This window comes from Centroberyx gerrardi, chromosome 5, assembly GCF_048128805.1.
Source record: "Centroberyx gerrardi isolate f3 chromosome 5, fCenGer3.hap1.cur.20231027, whole genome shotgun sequence".
Taxonomy (NCBI): Eukaryota; Metazoa; Chordata; class Actinopteri; order Beryciformes; family Berycidae; genus Centroberyx; species Centroberyx gerrardi.
Window position 1 is genome coordinate 12891884 of NC_136001.1, and position 26756 is coordinate 12918639.

The 26756-nt window shown below is 42.7% G+C and overlaps 2 protein-coding genes across 3 annotated transcripts; both read left to right on the plus strand.

Moving 5' to 3' along the window:
- The first annotated feature begins 350 nt into the window (after positions 1 to 350).
- Positions 351 to 3816, plus strand: manbal (mannosidase beta like). The gene is made up of 3 exons (XM_071903935.2): positions 351 to 499; positions 1052 to 1232; positions 3304 to 3816. Exons 2-3 carry the CDS (start codon positions 1083 to 1085, stop codon positions 3412 to 3414), a joined length of 261 nt encoding a protein of 86 aa, XP_071760036.1. The 5' UTR covers positions 351 to 499; positions 1052 to 1082; the 3' UTR covers positions 3415 to 3816.
- An 855-nt stretch (positions 3817 to 4671) lies between these two features.
- LOC139915259 (proto-oncogene tyrosine-protein kinase Src-like) lies at positions 4672 to 26249 on the plus strand. Of its 2 annotated transcripts, none has more exons than XM_078283350.1 (12): positions 4672 to 4728; positions 11603 to 11884; positions 13132 to 13231; positions 15228 to 15326; positions 15649 to 15752; positions 19550 to 19699; positions 19861 to 20016; positions 20504 to 20683; positions 20912 to 20988; positions 22098 to 22251; positions 22537 to 22668; positions 24530 to 26249. In XM_078283350.1, the coding sequence occupies exons 2-12, from the start codon at positions 11611 to 11613 to the stop codon at positions 24736 to 24738; spliced, it is 1635 nt and encodes a 544-aa protein (XP_078139476.1). In that variant the 5' UTR covers positions 4672 to 4728; positions 11603 to 11610; the 3' UTR covers positions 24739 to 26249. The 2 variants fall into 2 exon arrangements, with proteins under 2 accessions (XP_078139476.1, XP_071759918.1); XM_071903817.2 differs by having other exon boundaries at positions 4689 to 4983.
- Positions 26250 to 26756: the final 507 nt, after the last annotated feature.

Here is a 26756-nt window from a genome sequence, read left to right on the forward strand (position 1 = left end):
AACTTAAATTCTAATCCATAATGCGCTTAACTTTCCTGCCAGCAGTCAATATGGGAGAGTGGATATCATTTTTTTAAATGGTAGATATCTCATTTTGGGCTTTTCTGAAAATATCGTAATATAGGTTCTTTCTGTTTCTATTGGTGGCTTTTTGGTCATAGTTTACGGACCATTTCAAAATCTCTAGATAAGAGCGGATCAAAGGTAAAATTTCAGTGGGAGGTTTTTCACGGATATTTCAAAACACCGATCAGTACCAGACTCCAGCGCGAGGGGGCGACGTCTTCAAACCAATCACACGAGCATCGGAAGCGCGGATGGATCTCTGACCTCATTTCCGATAGAGATGTTTTCCCCTATTGTGAGCTGAATGAGCTGAATTTGCATTTCTTTTTTTTTTTTGCTTGATTGTTTTTCATAGTTTGGTACGGTTTACGTGGCCTGATTTTGATGTACACCTTCCTGCAGCAAGGAAGAAGGTGAAGTAGTCCCGTCCGTGGTAAGCTTTGTTTCCCTACTCTTGCACCCAAGATGTAGAAAAGATTTGATGATAGCCTACAGCAACATTGTGTCTGTGTACAGTATTGAACATGTAGCCACGGTGCGTTGCTACATTGAAACAGACGCGTGGCAGCATTGTAACGTTATGTTCCCCAGTTGGATATTTTCGTTTTGCTTCTCCAACGGCAACACGCGTTAAAATGTGCATTAAATGTTGCTTTTGTCAACATGTATTAACTGTGTTCATGAGCGCAGAGGTTCAGATAACGGACCCCATTAAATAAGATTTTGTCCCAGTAAGTCCCATCTGTTATGTTTTTTTTTTTTTATAGTTTATGACTTTGTACAGAATTGCAATGTAGGTGGAGTGATAACTACATTGCGGAGAGGGAAACCTATGGTCATATTTACTGTTTAACTCTTCCCCATTTTGCTGGGGACCCTGTCTAACTCCTTCAAGGACCCCCGGCAGTCTCCAGACCCCACTTTGGGAATCACTGACATGATGTTTATCAACCTTGCAACTGTGGTTTTAATTTTGCATGGTCAGGTTACAGAAGCAAACCCAGCGGAGCAGCATCATGTCTGCAGAACTGGACCTGTCCCCCCCTGAGGTCCCTGAGCCCACCTTCCTAGAGAGCCTGCTGCGCTACGGACTCTTCCTGGGAGCCGTCTTCCAGCTCATCTGCATCCTGGCTGTCATCATACCCACATCCAAGGGGCATGAGCAGGTAGACGCCCAGGGAAGGGGAAGAGTGGGCAGTGATGGAAAAGACACTGTTCAGAATATCCTCTTCCTGATGTTGTTTTTCTTGCGGGGAACTTCCTGTGATTTTTCCCTTGTGAACAATTGAGTTCTTTTTTTCTGTTTTGAGCAGTCCTTTTGAATCATGTAATTTGGGGTCAATTGTTTTGCTTTTTAAATATTTCTTTGGGGGCATTTTTTTCTTTTATTTGATAAATGACAGTGGAGAGTTGACAGGAAAGATTGGAGGAGATAGAGGGGACGACATGTGACAAAGGTCCCATGTCATATTCAAACTCAGGACGTTGCAGTTACAATATTTTGGGTGGCTGTAGTCACATTTCCCCATTTCAAACCTTAATACTTTTTCCAGACCTTGCTTGCGTGGATTTGAATTTGAATTTTGGTTGGTGCGTAATATGATTTGTGCTGATAATAGCTTGGTGGTATTACTGTCAACAAGGCCATGTCACTGCATCTGAAGATTATTTTTCACAACAACAAATGCCATAATAAATTAAGTGGGTCTACAGCTACATGAAATTAACAGATTTGTTTTTCCAAGACCTGGAAACAAGACCTGGGAATTGTCAAATTAATTTTCCATGCTTTTCAGGACTTTCCAGACCGGTGTAGTAACTCTATAGTGACTGTCCTGATTTGAGCAGACAACTCTTTTTGCAATATTGCACGCCTTAAAAAGAGCTCACAGTTCTCTCTGCACTGACACCAGACAGCCAAGTTCACTTGATAGGCTGCTAGTCTTTACCCAATGCGGATTTGTCTTATTATATTTCTGACCTCACCCAATGGAATTTATTGTTATACAACATGGTTCAGGAATTTTTCCACAAAAATGCTTAGCCTAATCTAAATTGATATGCAAGTTAATATGATAATAAATGTAAGATTTTTCACTAGCAGGCAGCAGATGGGATGCAGTGCAATACTCCACATGGTGGTTACCATATGCTGCAACTGGTGCACAAAATCAGACTGCAATATTAGAAACACTTGTAGTTTGGTACAGCTGTATGCCGACATAGCTAGGAAAACAGTTAGACTAATATCTTGCTTTTTTCTCAACCTATCCATCCGCTCCAGTCAGATCTACCAGTGAAGAGTTTTATTCCAAAATGCTATAAATCTATTTTTGTAAGAAACTTTTCCTGAATTTCACCATTCAATATCTTTAAAATATAGAGAATTCAGTTTGTTATATGATAATCATTTCTTCAAAAAGGGACTTAAATTACCCACTATCTTTCAAAAGGTAAAATAATGACAAAAGTAGATATCACTTTTGAAAATGATATCTTATTTTGGAACAAACTTCTTCAAGTGTCCAGGAAGACGGAAGGTTTATTCTCTCAATCTCAGTACTTACAACTGTCAAGAGAGATTATTTATAGACAAGAGCAATTAAATCCACTGCCCAATTATTCTATTTTCAGACATCGTCATCAGATGTACCGATTACTCTCCACAATATGCCGCCGTTTCATCCCGCTGTGGTTATTCCCCACTAGCACAATGGAAATGATTGCACTCTCAGAAATAACGCTGACAAACACAAAGTGCTGAAACGTGTCTGAATTTCTTTTGTTCATTGAGCGGGGTCTAGAAGTCTGGGCCTGGACTCTTAAAAGTTCGGGGATTGGGGGGTGGCATTTTATCGTTGAGGTTATTCCACATGCAGTGTGAGATATTTCAAGTAATGAAAAACTATATACAAAAACATGTCTGTTAATATTTGCCGTAAATTACTATGGCAAAAGTTCAAATCCAGAGCAAATTTTTGGTGAAGTATGAATAAATAGTTGCAGGGCGGGACTTGTTTATGGAAAATGTCTTAGCAAGGTCCACCCAAAATACAGGCTCATTTGTTCCAGTGTCTACTATCAATACAAGCATAAACCAGTTACAGCCTCAATATGCAGTTATCTCATGCTTAGCTGTCATGTACTTTCAGTCCATGTCTCAAGGGCTCAGACAATCAATTTCTGTTTAATGTGGAGGGGATTTGATGCTTAACGCTTCCTGTGTTTGCTCCACAGGAGGAGGCTGAGTCTGCTGAAGGAAAGGCTGCTGAACAGATGAAGAAATCTAAAGGACCTGCACCTCAGATTCGACAGAAACTAAAGAAAGAGAGCAAAAAGAAGCGATAGATTTGTGTGTGTGGGTGTGTACGTGTTTGTGAGTGTGTGTGTGTGTGTGTGTTTATTCATCAGTGAGTCAACATTGGCAATTACTGTTATAGTTATGTTATCATCACTACAGGTATATAAACCATTATTGTTGTAATACAAATGTCATAATCAGAAATGATGTGCATTGAATTTGAGACACATCAGAATGACTTTGAACCATGTATCCCATTCACACTCCTGGACACAGTTGGGTGTTACAAAGAGCAAAAATGTCATTAATGTTGCTGACTTTTGTGCATCTAGCCTACTTATTTTGTTGGATGTATTTTGCTTGGGACCATTTTGTGAATGTCGTCTTTATCATTCAGCGTCATTGTCATGTGAATTGCCAGCCGCCAAATAAATGTGTGGGCATTCCTATATGTTTGGTTATATTAATTCTTCAGTTTCACAGTGAGGTTAAAATGAGTCAGGGTGAGATAATCCTCTGGCTAAATGCTTCATGATTTCCATATAAGGAATACATATTTAAAACTACAGTTTACACCCTCGTATCCATGTATTTATTTCAATGACATGATTTTTTGTGGCACCACCAGTCTAGCCTATTTCACAATAAGTATGCTCACATTGAAACCAATATCCTGAATATAGTTGTGCAGTAGCCCACGTAGTCAGATGAAGGGGAGATGCCCATGCAGCCTACGTGATCTCCTTGTGAACAGATAGTTTCGGGTTTTCGGTTCTGATTGGCTGTGAGAAACGTTCGAAACCGCTGTGAAATTCCTGATAAAAGCCCACCTGTGGCCGCATAACTGTACATTCAAATATTAATGCGCTAACCAAAACTCCTCACTCATACCAGTAGGCTACTTATGTGTCACTTAGTAAAAAAGACCATTTAACCAGTACTGATGAAAAAAACCCAAGACTGTTTACAACGGCGTGTTCTCATCGTTTTATAAAAGCAAGCCCATGATTTACAATGATTTTATAACAGCTAAGGGGGTTTTATAGACACTCCGCTTCTCGTCGTGCCTGCCAACGCCTCTTCGCTGCTCCAAAATGACTCAACTACGGCGTCGAGTGTCTTATTGCTTAATTATTCCACGGCAGGACGTGAATCTCGACACCACCTAGCTGCGTAAAAAGCGTAATACAGGCTCCCCTATCATATTAGCGCTCCCATGTTTCGTCAGTGATGCACAGTCCGTGCCTCCCCCCCCCCCCCCCCCCCCCCCCTACGAGGCATGTTTTCACTACACCGCTCGCATTTCGGCTTCGTCGCATGAATGTACAGCCAGACTCTTCTTTCCGAGTGACTACTTTTCGGTAGGTTTGGTGTTGTCTGGCCCGGTCGCTGCAGCCGGGAGCTGTGCCCTTTGCTCCTGAAGGCAATCCCCGTCATGACCTCCTCTCTCTGCGCTTCCTAAATTCGCTAAATGGGATTTGTCGCCGGCCCGAGGTTTCCACAGCAGCTGGCCATCCGCTTCCATTATTTCTCTAATGAGGACAGCGATAAGGATTTAACTCGGATCCTCGCTGCGCGTCTCTGATTTTTGGGCTAAATCTCAAGACGCGTTAAAGGTGAGTGAATTCGAGTTTGCGAAAACAGCATCGCTTCGAATGAAAGGAAGGGTTTTGGGGGCTTGTTACTGCGCATTTCTCATAAGGATATTTTACACACAGCGTTTGGTACCCCCTCACACTGTCTTGTATTTCATTGTTACACAGGCCATTCAGTGTTTAACGTGCATTTGGCCAGTGCCACTCAGCCTGGGCCAGGGCTACGCTGTTGACGATTTACACCCCTACATAAGATGCGTAGCCTACCATAGGGAATTGTTTAATGTCCGAGTCTTTCCCTCGACTTAAAGGGTTGTGGAGAGAGGAAGGGAATGGGCTGCTTATAGAAAATAAAGCCACAATTCATCGAAATTCAAAATGGAGCTGTAACAGCACCTGTTTTGATTCATCAGGCCGCATATGCGCTGTATGTGGGCTGTAGCCTACGACAACCACAGCATTGTCGCCTATTATCCCTTTTCCCATTCACAAATCCCGCTTGTTTACGTCCCTAATGTAGATCAATTTGGCAAGCATGGACTGTTGGTGTTTTTTTATTTGTTTATTTATTATCTCCGATGGCAAAGACGTTATCATTTTGACAGCTGCTACCCGTGTAGGCTGCTACTACCCCACCCCTTGTGTCTTTGAATACAGCTTTGCTGAAAACAACTGGTGTTTAATCCCATGGAAATAGAATTTTAATACTGCGGTTAATCCATTTACATTTGGTTTTGGGCTTTGGACAAGTTCCAGCAAATTTCCATAGGGAAGTGGATTCAGGTCTACTGTGGATGAGATCAAAATGAAACCTTCTAGCCTTTTTGAGTAAACCATGGGAAAGCCAAACATTGGGTTTCTACCACTGGACAAACCTTGGGAGATACAGTACATCCATTCAAAAACATCCTTTTAACATAAGAAATTACATCAAAATTAATCTCTCTCAAAGAATGGTTTACAGCTGGCCTCCCTTCAAAGACAGTAGGCTACATATAGTGGGCCATAATAATATATAATTTTGTAGTGTTCCCTGTCAGAGGGTAGACAGTGTCTTCCTCAAGTAGGATCACATGTCTCTTTTTTCCCTGTCAAAACATAAGAGTGCATTTCCAATATCCTATATATCCATTTTGGGGGAGAAAAAATCATCACCTCAAGTTTATTATTTAATAGCTGTAAAAACACAAGGGGATGCCGCCTGTCAGCCTACTACAACTTGAGTTAACTACCGTTCTTTAAAAAAAAAAAAAAAGTCCCATAATTTTGTTGTACTAATCATTTGGTACTATGTGTCATTTCTGAAATGAAACCCTTCATGCATGTGTTCCTTCCCCACCCCTCGCCCTCCTGCATGGAAAATAAGTTAATCATGCAGTTGCCGTTCCTCATCGCCTGGAACAACTGCAGCCGGAGCTGCCGCCTAGAGATGGACAGAAAGCGGAAGTGAGTTTTATCAGCTGGGGGCCACACTCCCACTCTCTTCTCCTCCTCCTCCTCCTCCTCGCCTGTCCTCTGTGTCACTGTGGAAGAGAGGAGATTAGATGGGACAGGCAGATACAGGCTGAGACTTTCTAGAGTGCGAGGGGTCAGAGAAAGATCTAGGGACAGAGCGTGGAGAGGATGTGATTCTGGCGTTCAGACCACCGAATTGGGACAAGTCGTGAAAGTAATGTGGCTGCAGTGTCTTTTTCTTTGGCTTTCTTTAGAGCCACTGCCCATTCTCTTTGCAACCCAGGTTATATTTAGAGGAACTGTGTATTATACGTGGGCTATACTCATTCATGTTTCCAACCAACATATGGAAGGATAAGACGCTGACGCTACTGCACAAATTTTGTCTTTTTTCTTTGGCACCCCCTCCCCCCTAGGGCAAAAAACCCCCCTCAGAACTCCTGTAATTGTCCCATCTGACTGAGGCATTGGCTCAAGCTCCCTCTCTCTCCGCAGCACAGTGGGAACTGTTACCGTCTGCTGTGACTCATTGAGGTTTGTCATGGCCAAATGTGCTTATGGCCCGACCAGAAACGTGCAGCTAGTGTTTTCAGTTTCAGATGGAGGATAGTAGCCTTGGGTTTGTACAAATGCTACCCTTTGAACCACTGAAGAATCAAAGTTGATGCTATGTTTTGAGCGCTAAAGAAATAAATTGTCCTAAAATATAAATTGGGAGTAAACACTGCAGCTAGAAACGGACTCTTACTCAGATGGCCTTGGCACCTGTGGCTACAAATCACAGCATTTACAATACAAGAGTAGCTTCTATGTTTGTTCACTTGGCATCCAAACATTATTTTTAATTGTGATGAAATTAGAAATAGCCGAGTTAATTCTCTCCACAAGATACATAGTGTGCATGTAATTCAGCAGATATTTGGAGGGCCTTGTAGAAAAGCCACTGTGCCCTGAGCAAGACATTGACCTTAGATCATCAAGGGCTCTACACTCAAGAGTCTGGCTTGCAGTGAAATGACAGTGACTGCTTTTGTTGTCGAGGGCAGATAAGAGAGCAGAAGACGAATTTAACATAATGGAACTATTGGCAGATGTGATGTCAGCTCCAGTACTTGACAATCATAGGTGCTGGGACTTGCCTGTTTTGTTAACCTGCATTCCTTCCAGGCATCTGCAAACTCTTTCTCTCTATCTCTCTCTCTCCCTTTCTCACTTTACAGTATTTCTCTCTCTTTCTCTCACACGCACACACACACACACACACACACACAGGATTTGGTTCATTTGCAGAGACAAGTTAATAGATTATGTAAGGCACAATCAACACGCACTCGCAGAACAACACAGGTTAGTGGTAATTGAACTGTGGGAATTGAAGTGATCTTGAACTCCATTGTGGTTCTGAGGCAAATGCCACTCGGAGAGCAGCCTTTGAATGAAGCCTCCATTTGCCCTGGTTCATATCTAATCCTCACAATCTCTCTTCCCACACAACACACAGCCCCGCACATCTTTATTCACACAGTCAGCATTTCTCTCTCTCTGCGTCCGTTACTTTTCCGACATTAAACAACATGCTACGCAAGTATGATGACGGTGATCCCCTAATGCAAGGTGCAAGGGCAACGGGAGTTTCTACTGGAATGAGACTTTGATGTGTGTCCTTGTGTAAAGAAACAAGCAGAGCTTCGTTGTTACCCCCTCCTCTCCATCTCCCTCTTCATCTCCCTCCTCCCTTCTCTGCCCCCCCATTGCTCAGGTGCCTGTTCTTGTTGCAGTCGCTGGCATTCAGAGGTGTGGTGCAGTCTGGTTCGCCCACATTCCTCCGCGTTTCTGGTGAATGGCAAAGCTCACAACGGACTAAAATCTCCCTCCCCTCATTCTCCCTCCTCATCCCTCCACCTCGGTCCGCCTCTCCCGTTCCCCTCCACACCATTTCTCCAGCCCATACCGCCTTTCTCCTCTTTCTCTTTTTCTTCTTTCTGTGCAACACCTTTCCACCTATCCTTTTGTTATTACCTATTGTTCCTTTTCTCTGTCCTGCACACTTTTGTTTCCTCTGTGTCATCCTTCCTCTTCCATTCCTCTTTCAGTCCCCGTTTCTTTATCACAATGTGCGAAGGAGTCACATGTTCACAGTTCTTGGTGTTCGGGCACTGTGACACCATATTAGGAAAAGGCGTGAGGCGCAGCTACAGTGCTTAGCTCTATTGTTTACATACACTGACTGTGAGGCTTTCAAGGGTATTCTGGTGTGTACGGCATCCTGGAGAGAGCCGGCTTAAGTATCAAAGAGTGTCGGGATCTATGACTCGGACATGGACATGGATTCTGCCATTAATGTATTGGGATAGGTCAGCGGTGCTGGTCAAGGATCACTGCCTGTCCTTTGTACATTGAATTAGATCTATTAAAAGGTGTAACTCATCATCAGTGAGTGCTGAAATCTAATGATCAGTCAGTTTTACACCCTTACTTTCCACCGTGGGGCGGCAGGGTGGCGTAGTGAGTAGGGAGACTGTCTTTCAACCGGAGGATCGGGGTTCAAGTCCCTACTTCGGACAAGTCTCTGTTTTGCTGGGGTGTCCTTGCAAGACATCGAATCCCTACCAGCTCCTGGGGCGCGCTGTTTTGTAACTGGACCTAAGCTCTGACCTCCTTGTGAAGGGGACAAGAGAATATCCCTACAGATCACTTATCACTGGTATCACATTATTATTATTATTATTTTTATGCTATTATTACATCCACAGGGACTTTGTGACCTATCAGTTGAGATCAGCTAGATCACTTTTTGAATTGATTTTCTATAGATTGCGTATTTGACTGCTACAGACCCATTGGTATATTCTGCGTTGCCCCTCAGGTTCTGTCCTTGTATCAACAACTTACAGTAACCTTAATTTGATATGGAGGAGGAAACTGCATTGTTGGTTTTCACTCTTTGGCATCTTCTGTTGTCTCTTTTTTGCTGTTCAATCCGTTCCTATAGCTATGTACTTTTGCTATAGGTCACTGAGCAATACTGTAGTTCGGAGGCAAGCTTAGGGGCCAGCAGTGGCAGGAGTCAGGACTAATAGCCGCAGCCAAAGCCCTTGGGGAAAGACTCTGAGAAAAGCCTGCTGCTCTGGACGCCCCATCCTTCAACGGTCAGAATGGGTCAACAGTTCAGAAAGGCCAAGCAGAAGTAACTGACATAAGTGCAAATCAGCATTTGTATGATGTCTTTCATAAGTGAAGCAATGTGTACTATAAGAGGATGTTAAGTTGGTGCAGTGCGATGTTTAAAGGGATATTACACCTTAAAATATACATCAACAGTTTGTTTTTTGTTAGTCTTGGCTGTTGCATGATGACCATCCTACAGTAGTCTTTTTGGGGATTCGAGCACCACAAATATCTACTCATTTACATATCTTGGCTGTGAGGACTGCTAAATATCTGCTGCATGATGGCCTCATCAATGTTTTAAGCTGGTTAAGACTGTGACCAGTCGTACTGTGGTTCTGCCAGCCCAATCTACGTACATTTTGTCCATTTAAAGAACCAGGTGGTTCTGTTCCCCAGTGAACTAGCAGGAGCTTGAGGCAGTACCAGCCAGACTGGAAGCCCATTACTGGATGCACTGATACCCAGACTGGCCAGCCTAATCAAGCGGCTTGCCCTGCGCACATTGACCCATCTTTTCCTGCAGGCCTCCAGGCCTATCTCTGTGTGACTCAGAGTTGCACCATGGGATACGTTAACCCCCCCAGTGGGCTGGATCACATCCTGGCAGGAGCTGAATCAAAGCTTGCATGATCATGCACGTATGCTTGAAGTCACTCACACTCAGGCGCATACTTAATAGTTGCAGTTCCTGTACACGTATGGATCCACCCACACATCTCCACAGTAGGATCCTTCCTTATCTGTGAGACTTCCCATACCTGTGTAATAAGCTTGCACATTCACTTACAACACCCACTAAGCCGCAGCTGTCCGTGCACTCTATACAACACCCACATGTTCTTTTTACAGCTATCCCCAGTTCCTTCCTCACTGTCTGTTAATAACCCTCTCTGCCCTGTCTGTCAGACACACACAAGTGTGTTGGAAACACACTCACACGCACACACATTTATGCATGTGTTGGAAAAAGGATGTGAGAGACACAAATGTGGTTGGGTGTTAGTGTGTGATAGAGCCCCATTTCTCAGAGACTGAGTAACAGCTGCGCACACACATTAACACACACACACACCTACACACAGTGCACATACACTCTGTCTGGAACTGAGAGCGACACTATTCACAAATGAACAAGGCCGGTCCATGTGTGTGTGACTGTGTCTCTGTTTCAGCCGGCCTGAAATAGCCAGTCTCTCAGTGAGTCACCCTAAAATGCCCAAAAGGAAGCATCGGACTTGGTGTGTGTGCACGGCACGCTAACTTTCTGTGAGTGCACTTGATTGTCTGAGCATGTTTGTCTTTGTGTGTGCTCATGATGACAGTACCTACTTGACTTGTTGAATTTGTAAGACCATAATGGTTGTATTTAGCATCAGAGTGGGAAGGAGAAGCGCAGAATATAATTGCCTAAAGACGATGAAAGAGTTTTTGTCCTTGTCAACCAGAGCCTGTATTAACACTCAGTTTCATTACAGCCCACAGCTCCTTTGTCTGAGGCTTTGTTTTCCTTGTAGATCCTTATTGATTCAGAACAGATTGAATCAACAGATTGGATGACCTTGAATGTATGTGTGTATGTGTGTTGACTGTTTCAAGGTGTCCTGCTCTCACAGTATTTGCATTCTAAACGGCTCCAACTGAACCTGGAAAAGCTCCAAGGATACTCGCTATGGAGGGATAGGAGGGCCAGAATGAATGCGAGGCTCACAGCAGTAGGGGAATTTTCATTTGGGAAAGGAGAATGAATAGAAACTATCAGACTAAGTTCCTGTTCCTCCACTCAACTGCGGTTTAACAGACTGAGCTGGAGGTGTTGATTCAAATCAACAGCTTTCGGCCTCTGTCGGAATGGATTAAAATGGCAATTACGTAGAATTCTTTTATTTGAGTTGTATCACACTCAAATGAAGATCATAGTGACTCATGACTGTTCATGTTTAATGTGAATTAACTACTTTTCAACCTCAATTCAAGTGCTGCATCCTTACTCGCCGTCCATCGGCTCTCTTCCCAGGTCTGCACATGGGGGCGGGCAAGAGCAAGCCCAAGGAGCCGGGCCAGCGCTCCATGAGCCTGGACGGCACCATCGGCACAGGCTCGGACAGCGGGCACTTCCACCACCTGGGCCCCGCCCAGCAGACCCAGACCCCCAACAGGAGCCCCGCCGCGGGGACTGGCAGGCGAGGGCATCAAGGGCAGCACCAGCACGCCCCAACAAACACTCCTGAGCTGGCTCTGTTTGGAGGGGTGGACCACACAGGCACCGTCACCTCGCCTCAGAGAGGACCTCTGTCAGGTAGGCAGCACACTGTGGGACTGGTTAGCTGTAGTAGAATTTTACTGTGAAAACCACTGTGTTTATTTGAAGAATCATTACATCATAGAATATTTTTTGCCAGGAGAAACAAATTTGTCAGATAAGGGACTTGAGTGTGAAAGGGGAAACATTATAAGAATTGTTCATGTGGAAGCTGAAGATAAAACAATTTGGTTCTTTAGTTTCATTTTCCTTTTTTTAACAGAGTACAAAACACAGCTAGTGCCCCAGACTAGTTTTCATTTTGTCCACAATGTTTTGTGTTAAGCGTGAACAAAGTAACATTGTGTGCCCAATGACCAAATAAGGCATAAAATGGAGAACCTGTAGAAAATGGTTGAAAATACTGACTGTTAGTGTAAATAAAGTCTTGCAGATGTGCAGAACTGTATGATGGGAACAGATTTTGTAGGATTTGATAAGAACCTTGGCTTAATATTGAGTCCACTCATTAAGTTGCTTTTAGGGTTGAAAAATCTAAAATTGTACCTGTGAGAAAAGAGGACGGATGCACAATGATTCACCCTCATCTAATCTGAAGAATTATTTGAAAGCTTTTATTTTGTTCAGCAGTCAAACAGACTGAAAACCCTCTGTTTGTTTGACTTTGAAGCCCGTTGAATCACACCGTCCAGGTTTTACTTAAGACATTAAGCTGTAATGTGTCTAGACTCGCCAGATGGTTAGGTTAATGTTGCTCCATCCAGAGAGATTGGTGGGCTGTCGGCGTATCATGAACGGTTCTGCTGGCCTCCTTCTCCCTTGCATCTAATGAACCGATCGATGATTGGCTGGGGAGTTCCCAGGTTTAGATCACAGGCTCATTAAAAGGTAGGGATAGAAAGCCGCACACACATACGCACAGAAAATGGAAAGCCATTGTATTGATGGCTTTGTCCTTCACGGACGATCGGGCACCGACAGTCTAACTGTCGATATTTCTCATTAGGCCTTGGCGAATTGTTTTATGCAGAGATGGAGCGGCGGCAAAATAACTTCAGATTAATGAGTTCTGTATGTTTATAGTGTTACAGTGAATAGAGCAAGTTATTATCAAGGGCTAGACTTATATTGAAGAAGCTAGATTATGGAAGTTATTGTGAATAGGGCTTAAGGGGAAGTACTACTGCCTTTAATTACATTGTTCCCTAAGCGCATATTCTGTGTGTGTGTGTGTGTGTGTGTGTGTGTGTGTGTGTGTGTGTGTTCCTGTCTGTTTCTTGTAGGAGGTGTCACTACATTTGTGGCGCTGTATGACTATGAGTCACGGACAGCGTCTGATTTGACCTTCAGGAAAGGCGACAGGCTGCAGATTGTCAACAACACGTAAGAAATAACTAGCATCTGTCTCTCTCTGATGCCACATCTTGAGGTCGGGTGTACAAAGCGCATAACACACATCCACATGCGCACAAATCTGAATGAACAATTTTGTAGATGCACATACGATCATTAGCGCACAAGCAGTCACGCAAACTTGATCTGAATGAGCACAGACGTAGACATGGAAACGCAGCGAGAGCGAGAGCTGGTAGCTGTGGACCGATCCAGACAGCAGTGTCTGGTCCTCCATCTGGTGACTAAAGCGGAGCGGAGCGGCACTTTGTTAATGCATTCTGTTCCTCTCAGGGAGCTAATGTCATCACCACCTCGGCTCACTTTAATTTTTGAGACGCATTATAGATAAATTCCCATTCCATCCCTCTAAACATACATTATCCTATTGATATTCAGTTTGTCTTGTGAAATTTAGTTAACCTTCATTGTGGGACATCAGCGCATGTTGTAGTGCGTAACCAAGTGGCAGTGTAAAAGATTTCTATACGTACAACAGCGCAAATATTTCAGTGGTAGGAAGTGAAAAATGCTATGTGTATTTAAAAGTCACCATTTCCAAGTAAAAGCATCTGGAGCGTAGTTCCCATGCAGGTGTTCAAATCAGAACAATGGTGTTTTTTCTCTGTCTCCTTCCATAACTTCCTGCCATAAGTCTGGTCTGGTGTTCTTTATCTATAGTCTGGTACTGTATAGTAGGGCTGGACAATATGCTGAATTCATATTAAAGTTGGAATATGAAACAACGCAGTATCAACATCGCAAAAGGGAATTGGGTACATGGGGATTTCTAAATTCATTTTTAATGTACATGCAGTCAGTGAGTGGGAAGTAGTGAGAATGAGAAGTGTGCCTGGCAGACATGCCGCCAGAAATGCTATATAATATGAGGATTTGATCATTAATGGAAAGTATATTGGGATTTATTTCTGCAATCTACTGTTGTAGAGCTGCTGAAAGTTTTACAAACCACATTAAAATGTAATGTAAACTCAACACAAGACTTTAAAAGAAATAACAACACTGCAATATCTGTCAAAAGAACCACAATATGACATTTCTTCCGTACCGTGCAGCCCTACTGCACAGTCCCACAGCATATTCGGCTGCTCTGCTCCTCTGTCTGTGCTGCTTGCCTTGCTGTGTCTCCCTGCTGTGTTTTGATGTGTCTGCTGTGTCTGTTATCTCTCCCTCTCTCTTTCTTTCTCATGCTTCATGGTTTCTCCTAGGAGAAAGTACAGCTTCAGGTCAGTAATACTTAATGCAGTAAAAATCTCAGGCAACCTTTTGTTCACAGTCCCATTACTGATGCCGTTTACCTGATGATGTGTAACTGCTTAAGAAATAAATATCAGATTCACAGAAAACTGAGACATTAACTAATTTGGTGCAGTTGGTATAAAAAGCCATTGTAAGTCGCTCTGGATATAGAGCACCAGCGAAATGCCTAAAATGTAAATATATAATGTAAACTGAGGGAATAAAAGTGGAATAAAAGGTTGCCTATCTCTGTGTTTCCTCTCTCTTCAGTCTGTTTTTCTTCACAGCATCACTATGTGCACTTAGGTGTGGGATGTGTGGCGAGTGTATGTTTTGAAAACCTTAAGCATTAGGTTTCCTCTGTCATGTCCTTTTGTAGTGGACATCGTTGGTCTTCACAGTCAAACAATATGGAAATAGTAGAAATAGACTTCTCAATAAGCCAAATGAGGACTCTGGCATGAGGACACAGTCTGAAGTGTCCTAATGTAGCTGTCATTGTAGTATCTGAATGTTCATCCTCTATCTAATGCATCTCATAATTGGGAATAAATCATTAGACCTCTGAAGCAAGAAATGTTATGGTTGCCCCAGTCAATTTTGTGATCAGGGTTGATGGTGGGGTTCTGATTATGTTTGTGTCTCTCTCTCTCTCTCTCTCACTCTCTCACTCTCTCTCTCTCTCTCTCTCACTCTCTCTCTCTCTCTCCCTCTCTCTCTCTCATAGGGAAGGGGACTGGTGGCTCGCTCGCTCCCTGACGACAGGAGAGAGTGGTTACATCCCCAGCAACTATGTGGCCCCGTCCGACTCCATCCAAGCAGAAGAGTACATTACCCTCTCCTTCCTTCGCTCTCCGTCATTCTTAGAGTTTCTTAGTTTTTTTTGCCACGGAGATCCCAGGCAGCCTTCAACGCAGCACCCAATTGTAGCTTCAGTCTCTATATAGCATGTATGATCTTCAGTTGCTTACATGGCAAGGCTGTTTCCACCAGCCGTATACTGTAAGGTATAGAGCTACTATTTTCAGATATACCGTCCTGACAGTCCCATATATTGCCAGTCCCAAAGTAGCGCTGCCTGCCTGCCTGCTCCAGCCGCTCTGTAGTAGCTTCTCACTGATCTTATTCTCTGTGGCCCACTTTGGCAGGTGGTATTTTGGGAAGATCACTCGGCGCGACTCGGAGAGGCTCCTTCTGAGCTTGCAGAACAGACGAGGAACTTTCCTGGTGAGGGAGAGCGAGACCACAAAAGGTGAGAGAGCGCCGCAGGAGCAGACGGACGCGTCACTCCAGAAGCTGCAGTCGTTATCAAGACACTTTGATTAGTTCTGCTGCTTTTCTTTTCTGGTGTCTGTTCTTAATAATCCATCATATGTCAGTGGTTCCCAACCTTTTTCAGAAGTGTAAATGTACAGAATGGTGAACTTTAACACCAAATGATTATTTTTACTCTCCCATTTCAAGCTATATTAATTGGAAAAAGCCTTGAAGCATGCAAATATTACTTATTCCTCAAGAAAAAGGTGTTTGTCTCAAAGATTAGAGGGGGCTCCTGACTTCCAGGCTGGGAATCACTGCATTACATCACTGTCACCACATTTGGTTGGGAAACAGCAGGTGAATGGATTAAAATGACCAGTGATTGTAATCAAACAACAGATGTAGCCAATGAGCTGTGCATCTGGCAATGCGTCGTGTTGTTAGGAAATGCATGCAGTATCATAAGAACATTGTGAATACAAAACAGGTTGGATAGATAAACACCTGAGCCTTTAATTTTGTGCTCGGTGGGCCTTTAAAATCTGCGAAACAAGTAAGAGATACCGCTTTTGAGTTTCTCTGTGTCCCTGCAGCTAGATCTCACTCTGTGCAGCAGATGTGATCTTACTTTGGAGGAAGCAGATCTTCAGGGACTCAATTTGAAAGAGGCAGAACATTCTAATTAAGTTACTATTTGCTAACTTGCAAATGGGCTTATGGCACTGTATCTTTGTTCTCTAGGCCCGTGGCGGAGTTATGCGTCTCTCTCTCTGTAAGTCTGCAGTCAGTTCTAGTCCCTGTGACGTAGGTGGGGTCTTTAGGGGGTTGTTTTGGAGGAAGTGGGGAGAAAGGAAAAGACTGGAGTGGAGTGGGGCTTGTGAATGGATAGGGGTGAATCACTCTGCCAGAACTAGGTCAACCTAGGAGGGTGCTGGATTTCCCCCTGGCTATAAATCTCTGTTCTTCCAGCACATGCACACACACACACATGCACATATACACACACATACACGCCGAGGGAGTGGAAGAGTGGCATGAAGGGAACGGGAAGAGATGCGTAGGAAAGAGGGAGGAGCTGTGGGCGGGGGGTGTGTTGGCCAAGGGGTACGTTCTGTATGAGATGCCAGATGTAAGGTTCACAGTGCACAGTGCAACGTGGGAGAGCTGGAGTGTGACGTTCATATGCTGTATAAAGTGTGAATCATGTTATATTATGCAAGATGCGTTCCCATCATTTGTAGTCGTGCCCTGAGGCCGCAAGCGCACAACAAGTTGTGACCCGCTTCTGATCTAGAAAACGGGGGTGAAAATCCACCATTGCAGCTTCAGTCAGAAGCTGATGCCCTGATCTTATACATTTGAATGGGAAGGCAAATTGGTGCTAAATGGGTTAAATAAATGTTGTTGTTTGAAGATTATGTTCACTCCCCTCATGTGCCCCTGCTTGTTTGTGTCTTTGGAAGACTTGGGTCATAGAGTGTCTGCAAATATTTTTTAGCATTTGTTTTAACCTGATTGGATTACCAGAGGGGTATTCCAGAAAGCAGGATTGGTAAATTATCCAGATCTGTTAACTCAGAATTCACGAAAATCCGTGATTTTCTGTTCCAAAAACTGAGATCAGAGTAAGTCTAGATCAGTTACTATGGCAACTTATGCTCTCAAACTAACCTGCTCTGTGGCAGGTTTACTTGAGGCTTACTTGAGTTAAACCCGACTGCCTACAGCATTTAAGCATCACACAATTCAGTTCGTTCAACTTTTCTGGAAAATGGCTTTAAACCTGTCATGGGAGATCCTGTTGACATGGAAGCTCAAATTATTCGTAGGGCTTTACACTGAGAGAGGGTGCGATATATTTTATCACACCCACCTGTAGCATTTCATCGCGAGCATTACCGTTTTTCAGAAGAGTCAATTTATCTGAATAGTCTTCCTCAGCCTCACATTTCCCTGTCACCTCTGTACACACGTTATGCATTGCCCTTCGTTTATTCAGTACTGGAAGCTTTCTGTATAAAATTGGAGATGGAGTTAAGAGGTAAGAAATAAATATTAATTATGAATGTGATAAACCTACCCTTTATGTAGGCGCTGTGTCCTGGGGGTAGTTGGTTCTGATGAGCTTCCTTCATGCTATCAGTTATGACTGTTCAGAGTAAGGGCCAGCTCCTCTGCTGGTGTGAAAGGTGGTGCTGGGACCCTCACCCATTTTACAGCCTCAACCTTCTTCCAATTAGCTACAGAGTAGAGGTCAAATAAGTCTAGGCCTACATTTAGGCTACTATTAAGAAAATGAAGTAGTTACAAGCAGATAAAATCCTACGAGTTTGAATTATGTTCTTATACTTTTTTTATTTGTTGCCAAGTGCATTTCATGCCGCCTGGATTACACCTAAATTAAATATAAAAAAATAATTAAGAGCGTACAATTCAGGCAATATGTTGCATCCTTCCTATTAATTAAACATTAGTTTACAAGGTCTGTTAAATGTTGAATGACTAAAACAAGCATTAAACTTTATAGTTAACTCACGCATTAACTCTATCTACAATTTTTTGACATGCCAAGTCTCGCAAGTGTTGCTGATGTGTATTTATTTATTTTTTTAAATATGCTGAAATTCACTATAAGCTGTCATTAATATTTCTTGTTCAGCTGGAGTGAAATATGATGCTCTGCTCTGCTTGTCGCCTCTGAATCCATGATTAATCCTATTTTCAGTCCTCGATTGAGGATGGCTTTATAAATTCACCATGAACACGCATAGTTCAGTCTCAACCTATCCAGAGTTGATCAAGCCCGATCACTGAAATCTGAATTAGTTGTTCTGGAACCGAAAATTCCCGCTATGCCGTGTCTAGCTCACTCAAGTCAGAATTCAGGATTTAGTTTAGGATTTCTTAAACCGTCTTTCTGGAATACCCCTCAGGTGAATGGGGTTTGCCTCATAGGCTGACAGAAAGAGTGACCAAAAGTGTAAATTATCACAGGAATGAATTATTTGAAAGTCATCAGTTTAGGATAATTTGCTGTGTTTTGAAAATTTACTTGACACCATTGTCTTGAATTGTCTTGACATGGCAAACCCCACCCATGTTGTACTTAAAGGAATTTAAAACAAGAAATAAATAATTAATCCTAAGAAATATTTGCTAATAGTATTTGACCCTGGTCTGGTCATTAGCTCAGAAGTTAAGTTAGGTTAATGGTTAACCTGTGGGAATGGTATTGTGATGATAATGTAGATATCCAGTACATCTGACAATATACTGACCAATATACTGTTATTTCAGTTACTATACTAGAGTCAATAGAAACTTTGGTTTGAGCATTTTCTATTCTCCTTTACTGTGGAACATTTCCTGAAGAGCTCAGGCTCGCTAAATTTATCTTTTGAATCACTTCTTAAAACACATTTTTAGATTTCTGTAACAATTCTTTGTTTTTTGTTCTGTTCTTTGTTATGATTATTTTGAATTAACTTATGCAATCTCTTGTTTTATGTCTTTTTCTTTTTACAGTTGATTGTTCTTATGCACTGTAAAGCGCTTGTTTTTGAAATGCGGCTGTACAAATAACGTTATTTATTATCACTCAGTCAGTGAGTTTAAACTTTGCAAAGCAGTGGACCATCGGCAAGGGCTGACATGCTCAGTGGAGTTTCCTGGGCCCTTCGAGGGGCCGACAGGGACTCGCCCACCAGCAGCTATCACACAGGTCCAGATACCCTTGGTTTTGTTATTCTAACCTTTCTGTTTTGTCTGTTTCTCTCCCTTTGCTCACAGGGGCGTATTGCCTGTCAGTGCTGGATTATGATAACACCAAAGGCCTGAATGTTAAACATTACAAGATCAGGAAGCTGGACAGTGGAGGTTTCTACATCACCTCCCGCACCCAGTTCACCAGCCTCCAGCAGCTAGTCTTCCACTACCGCAGTGAGTACCACCACCAATGCTCCCCAACGGTAAAGAAATGCCAATACCTCTGATAGTTAAAAGCCTTTTCTTATACACGGCTGTCCTTGACCTGACCTTTCCCTCTCTCTGCATCTTGCCTCCTTCCTCTGTCCTCCTCCTCCCTCCTTCCCCTCTTTCAGAGCACTCTGATGGACTGTGCCATGCTCTAACAGAGGTGTGTCCTGTGGCGAAACCTCAGACCCAGGGTCTGGCCAGAGACGCCTGGGAGATCCCCCGAGAGTCCCTCCGCCTCGACCTCAAACTGGGGCAGGGCTGCTTCGGAGAGGTTTGGATGGGTAAGAACTGCACACTGCTGCTTCAGCTTTCTTTGTTTATTGATTTATTCCCCTCAGAGTATGGCAGATACAAGATGCTATCAATATTCAGCGAGGGTTATATGCTGAATGTACAAAATATTTACTTAGTCTTTTCATAAAGTCCACTGTTGAGGTGGATCCAGGTAAAAGCCATTATCCTTATTAAATCTATACCAATCACAAAGGAGGAGATGTAGATAAAGAGAGGCAGATGAGTTAGAGAAGTATTTTTTTTAAGCTTTCAGACAATTGAGATGTAGATTGTGCAAAGGGGGCTTCAACTTAATATCAGGAAGATGTTCTTAATATTTTGTACATTCAGTGTCTTTGCATTTGTCTGCCTAATTGTTGTATTATAACCATCTGCCATGTCTAACCATGTAAAATACCTTGTTGTTGCCTTATGTCTGCTTTATTAAACAAATTATGCCCTGTCCTTACAAGTAATTTGACTGCGTTCCCACAGGCACGTGGAACGGTACAACGCGGGTCGCCATCAAGACCCTGAAGCCCGGCACCATGTCTCCGGAGGCCTTCCTTCAGGAAGCCCAGGTCATGAAGAAGCTGAGGCACGAGAAGCTGGTCCAGCTGTACGCTGTGGTGTCCGAGGAGCCGATCTACATAGTCACAGAGTACATGAGTCAAGGTAACACAGGAAACCGTTACTCACCAAGCGGTTAACCCAGCATAGCACTGCTTATATCAAGTGTGTGTGTGGTCACACACACACAGGCCATACAAACATATCTAGGTGTTAGCTACTTGTTAGTGGTTGAAACGAATATAAGCTAATGGATGCAAATGTATTCTTCTCTCATATGCTACATTATCTACTACTGCAGTTTTTCTGAATATTTTTTTCCTGCTTTCACAGGTAGTTTACTGGACTTCCTTAAAGGGGATGCAGGGAAGATGCTTCGTCTGCCTCAGCTAGTAGACATGGCCTCTCAGGTAAAATTACTCATGGTTCAACTTCATTAAGGTTAACTGGGCTCGGAACTCAAAGTGGTTTTCACACTCAAAAGGATGCAACTGTCTTTAATTTCAAAGATGGAGTGGCAAAAGTACAAAAATGTAACAGACATGGCTTGCATGCAGAAAGGCTGTACTTCCTGCAATGCTGCAAGTCCTTTGGTTTGTTTCTATTTGCATAGTTTGCACCTTTTTCATCCTTTTGAGAACAGAAACCTCTTACTGTGAAATTTACGCAAGGTTCCAGATTATCCGTGTCTGCAGTCCAAATGTGTCATGCCTATCATGTATAATTTATTTTTATCTGACTTATGATTGTCTCTCTCCAGATCTGTGTCAAAGAGTATTGCCAAATACTTGTTAGTTTGTTTTAACCTGCTTGGTGTACCAAGTGGGTGTGGTTTAGGGCACCAGGACAGTTAAGATTAAGTGTTGGGTGAGTTGTCAATCACAAGAAAGTAGACCAAATTTAATTATACGTGTTTTCCTGATTGTCTAAATTTTCTGTCACTCACTGGAAACAACAAGCCCCGCCCATCTTGTACACACAGGTTAAAACAAATGCTAAGAATTATTTGCAAATTATGGTTTGATGCAAGTCTTTTTCTCCCGATTTCTTTCATTGATTATTTCTCCATTTTTATCCCTGTCTCTTCTCCATCTTTCCCTCCGTCCGTCCATTCATTCCTCCCTACCTTCTCCCCTCCTTCCTCCCTTCCTTCCTACATCCCTCGTTTCTTTCCTCACTCTCTCCCTGCTTGTCATCTCTCTCATCTCTCCAAGAAACGCTTCACAACCCCGTCTCCCTCCTGAATCACATTTTCCTCTCCTATATCTTCCCGTTCTACTTGCTCTAAAAAATGCTTCGGTCTTGTTAGTCTAGCTCTTCTCTATCAAATAATATCATTCTAAGGAGACCAAATGTTTTTTTTTACATCTATCGTCAGGGTTCTGTGGCTCGGACCCTTGCATTTGATCCGTTTTTAAAATCTTGTTGATCTCTTTAAGCCTATCTACTCATGTTAAATTGCTCTGGATAAATGTCTTGAATGTAAAACGTCTCTCTCTCCGTCCCTCCCTCCCTCCAGATTGCCGCAGGCATGGCGTATGTGGAGAGGATGAACTACGTCCACAGAGACCTGCGTGCTGCCAACATCCTGGTGGGAGACAACCTGGTGTGTAAAGTAGCTGACTTTGGACTGGCGAGACTCATCGAGGACAATGAGTACACTGCTAGACAAGGTAAACCTCCACCACACCACACCGCACCAGGCCATTCATTTATTTCAGTTCATGTAATGCATACACATACATGCAGGAGACGATTTGAACAGGTAATCTAAAATTGATCAGTAGAGAAGTGAAAAGTGAGGCAAAATGTCCACATCGTTAATCAAATGGTGCACTAAATCCATGTTTTGAATTGTAAGCATGTTTTATCCAGAAGATTTTTTATTTTATTCTGTGGCGCTTAAGCTTATTTACTTATAACTAACTCAATGTTTTAATGTACCCATGATGCTTTAGGAGCCAAGTTCCCCATCAAATGGACGGCACCGGAGGCGGCTCTGTACGGTCGTTTCACCATCAAGTCGGATGTCTGGTCATTCGGTGTGCTGCTGACAGAGCTGGCGACTAAAGGCAGAGTCCCTTATCCAGGTAAAGGCTCCAGTCCACATTCACATACTGTATCGGCACCTGAACCATGCTCCCCATGTCAAACAAGTGTGACTTTGGCATGACTTGCCAAATGACTGGCCAATTATCAATTTAAAATTTGCACACCTGCTGGTTTTGGCTGATCACATACACACTATGCATACCCAATGTCCCCATGGGGAAAAGTTTTATCTCATATAATGTATGTTATGCAATGCAGACATGAATTTCCATTTCAGAAGTAGTAAAATGTTCACCGTTTGAAAGAAGGGACAGCTCTGAATTGACTGTTAGCATAAGATTCAAACAAAATATGGTACTTTTCAAGGAATGGTAGGTAACATAATCGTTGGTTGACAAAATAACACTGTATAGAATAGAGATATTTAATGATTAATATTTTTCCCCGAAAATTGGATATATCGAGGGCGTGGAGCCAAAGTAAGTGCGATTTTGGGCGACTATGAGTATTATATATCAATTGAAAGGTCTCAGTGAGATCTTTTCAGTACCAAAAGGACACAACTGAAATCATGACCCATAATTTTTAATTAAACAAAAACTGAAAGCCGTAAAAGTAGGGTTTTGTTTGCTGCCAAAAGGGCGTAACTGTACTTACGCCCTTTTGACACCAAGCAAAACCCCAGTTTTGACACTGAACAAGCATTGTGGGTAGAGGATTCTAACAGCACTTAGGTCAACTCAAAATGCATGCTGACGTAAGTAATGCTAGCATGGCAGCATGATCACATCATTTTTAGTATATTATTCATATCCTAATTAATATTCTAGGTCAATATTAGATGAATGTAAATATGTTAATATTCCCATGAAATACTTAGGCCTATAGATTCAAAATGTTATTTTATAATGTTAGGAGTGTGAACTGGTCAAGATGAGCTCTGGTAGTAAGACTGCTGGTAGCTGAAGTTATCCCTCAGTGTTATGAGGAGTTTTACAGGTCTTTGAATGTGTCCCAGGACACATTCAAAGACAAAGACAAAGACAAAAATGTATTATACTAGCAAAAGAAAAAAAAAGTAGTAGTTTAGAATCAAAAGTAGTTTGTTATGTCTATAGAGGTTTATTAAAAAGGTTTATTAAAAGTTTTTAACAGAAAAAATGTATCAATCAATTCGATATGTTCCATGTAGCCTACAGTTTTAAAGGCCTTGGTGAAAGTTGCTGAGCATTACTTCAAGATAAAGATATTCATTCTGATCTTGTTTTATATTTCAGTGTTGATTGAAGTGTAATTGCTAGATTTGTATTAACATGAATGTGTTTTACAATTGTTTACTTACATACGCCCATATTCTGCATGGCTGTATTGGGACAATGTTTGTGCCAAAAAGGCATATTTCACTCTTTTGCCATTTTAAAAAAAGTTAACAAATATAATACAACTTAAACTGTAGCAGTATTGTTTTTATAGTAATGCTCAATCTGATAACGCAAAAAGTTAAAATATTGTGCTTAGTATGTGGTAACGACAGCTGATCCAAGTTTGACCAAAATTTGTTTTGGCTCTCCTGTAAAATCTACTATAACGCACTTACGCCCCTTTGGCTCCAAGCCCTCGATACACACTATGCATACCCAATCATGTCCCCATGGTACTTTTTAAAGGATGGTAGGTAACATAATCGTTGGTTGACAAATAACCAATGAATAGAGATATTTAATGATGATTTTTTTTTCCAAAAGATTGGATATATATGGCATTTTGAAATGGAACTCCTCATTTCATGCTTCAAACTTTAAAAATTAAAGTAAAATTAAAATGACTGTGGATTTACTCTGGCAAAGCTCTCTCTTCACTCCACCAGTCCCTTAATATAACTTCCTCCCTGTTTGGCAGGCATGGTGAACCGTGAGGTGCTGGACCAGGTGGAGCGCGGCTACAGGATGCCCTGCCCGGCGGAGTGCCCCAGCTCCATGCACGAGCTGATGCTGTCCTGCTGGAGGAAGGACGCCGAAGAGAGGCCCACCTTCGAGTACCTGCAGGGCTTCCTAGAGGACTACTTCACCTCCACAGAGCCCCAGTATCAGCCTGGGGAGAACTTATAGAACCGCACACTGAACCGACCCGGGGAGAACCTTAACAGAATGATCTGCACTACCGACCTCAGAGGAGCGCCATGTGGGAGGATCCTGGACAGAGCCTACGAAACTCATCTGGGAGGAACTTGGAACGTGGGGAAAACCCGGACGAGAACCCGCGGAAGTTCCCTCAGTGCCGTAAAAGGGAGTACTACCGAAGAACCTGGAGAACCTCCTTTCTGTCGAGCACTCACTGTTTACTGTAAGTCCTCCACAGTGCTAACCACCGTGGAGGACCAATAGAAAACATCCGGCAGAACGGAGGTTCGAGGTTCAACCGACATGAGGAGAACCTACAGAAGAACTCCTCTAAAACAGCCCTGCTGGACGGACTCTGGCTCCTGACGAGATTCGATCGGGGGACTGCGCTTTGGGTAAATGTTCTGAGGCGTGCGGCCGGTGTGGAAGGAGCCCGAATCAGGATCTGTGGATGGAGCGAGAGGGGAAAACGGCTGAACCTCCCGTCGAAGAGGGAAGATAGCGGGAGTTTTATGAGCCGTTTGGCTAAACCTCCCCTCCTTCCCTCTTCTGTAGAGGCTCTTTCTTCACCCGCCGTCTGGTACCTTTCCCCCCCCCCCCCCCCCCCCCTCACCCACAGAAGAGCACTGCCACTGTGGCACAGGTGCCAAAGGAAAGTCTCTCTCTCTCTCTTTCTCATTCTCAACTCTCTCTTTCTCTCTCTTTACCCCTCTCTCTCTCTATTCCTGTCTGACTTTCAGTCTCTCTCTCCAGTTTTCTCAAGTGCTGCTTCTTCAAAGTGTCTCCAAACAAATCAGCTCTGGAACTCTACTACGCATCTTTATTTTTGTTTACTTGGACAATGTGTGTGTCCCGTGGTTTAGGGTTTTGTTCAGTGGCAGACAATGGTTCTTACTTTTTTTTTTTTCTTTTTTTTCTCTCTGTGATATCAATAGACCTGGTTGGTATAACCGCTATCATGGTAGTGTCAGGGTAAATGTACTTGACAGGCAGGTTCTGTAACACTGAAAATTAGGGAATATAATTTGAATTCTTATTTTTCAAGTTCAACTCACGAGGCCTATATCTCTTATTTAACCCTCCTTCCTTTTTCTAGCCATCTTTCTTGACGTAAGCTGAATGGCCTTGTTGGCCGGCTGAAGCCAACCTCTACGATTACAGAAAAAATTATTTTGATGCAAGTAGCGTTTTGAATGCTTTGTGTTTTGATTAACCTTGATTTAACTGGAAAGTTGCATTGAAAATAATTAGCACTGTCCTGGTGGCACTTGGAGCAGAGGTACAGTTGTTAGTTTTTAACGGTTGGTGATCAGCTCAGTTTCTCAGTGGCATAAATGGGGTAACTTTCATGAAATCTTTATGTGACCCACTATAAATGATAAGGGGCTGAAATGGCTTCCGATCATATTACTGTATAATATACAACTCAGCTCAAGATGTGGAAACCCTGGGTGTGAAAGCCTACTGTGTCCTGTGCCAATAAAAGTCATATTTCTTTACTGCTGTCCATGTATATAATGTTTTATTATTAAGGGGCTTACTTGGGTTTTTAGTTCGTCAACAGGCAACTGTTTGCCTAAAAGTTACAATCCAATTCTACACCATCCCCTGTTAAACTTCTTATGCGTTAATAGACAGGACAGGTCAACCCGTTACTGATTGCTGAAGTGTTTTGTCAATCAACTGACAATTATTGTATCCAGATAAAATATGCAACCAGGCAGCCCTAATGAAACTGTAAAACCTTTTATCAGGTAACCCTAATAAAACTGTGTTGCAAGTTTTATGACTTCTAAGAGTTGATTTTAGAACCAGTTAGCATGCTGTCGTGCTGTTCTTCTCTTGACCATTGGCTACGTTTGTATTTATGCTGTACTGTACATCAACATGTGTATGTTTACTTTTAGTCAAGGTTGAGGGAGGGGAGGGGGGGTGAGGGTCATAAAAAGACTTCTGAACATTTGTGCCATCAACTGATATCGATCTTTATATTGATTTTTGTATCT

Coding starts and splice junctions, on each gene's coding strand:
- manbal (XM_071903935.2), top strand. CDS start 1,083: ATGTCTGCAGAACTGGACCTGTCCCCCCCTGAGGTCCCTGAGCCCACC. Junction 1,233..3,303: donor CATCCAAGGGGCATGAGCAG/GTAGACGCCCAG, acceptor TTTGCTCCACAG/GAGGAGGCTGAGTCTGCTGA.
- LOC139915259 (XM_078283350.1), top strand. CDS start 11,611: ATGGGGGCGGGCAAGAGCAAGCCCAAGGAGCCGGGCCAGCGCTCCATG. Junction 13,232..15,227: donor CTGCAGATTGTCAACAACAC/GTAAGAAATAAC, acceptor TCTCTCTCATAG/GGAAGGGGACTGGTGGCTCG. Junction 19,700..19,860: donor GCTAGTCTTCCACTACCGCA/GTGAGTACCACC, acceptor CCCCTCTTTCAG/AGCACTCTGATGGACTGTGC.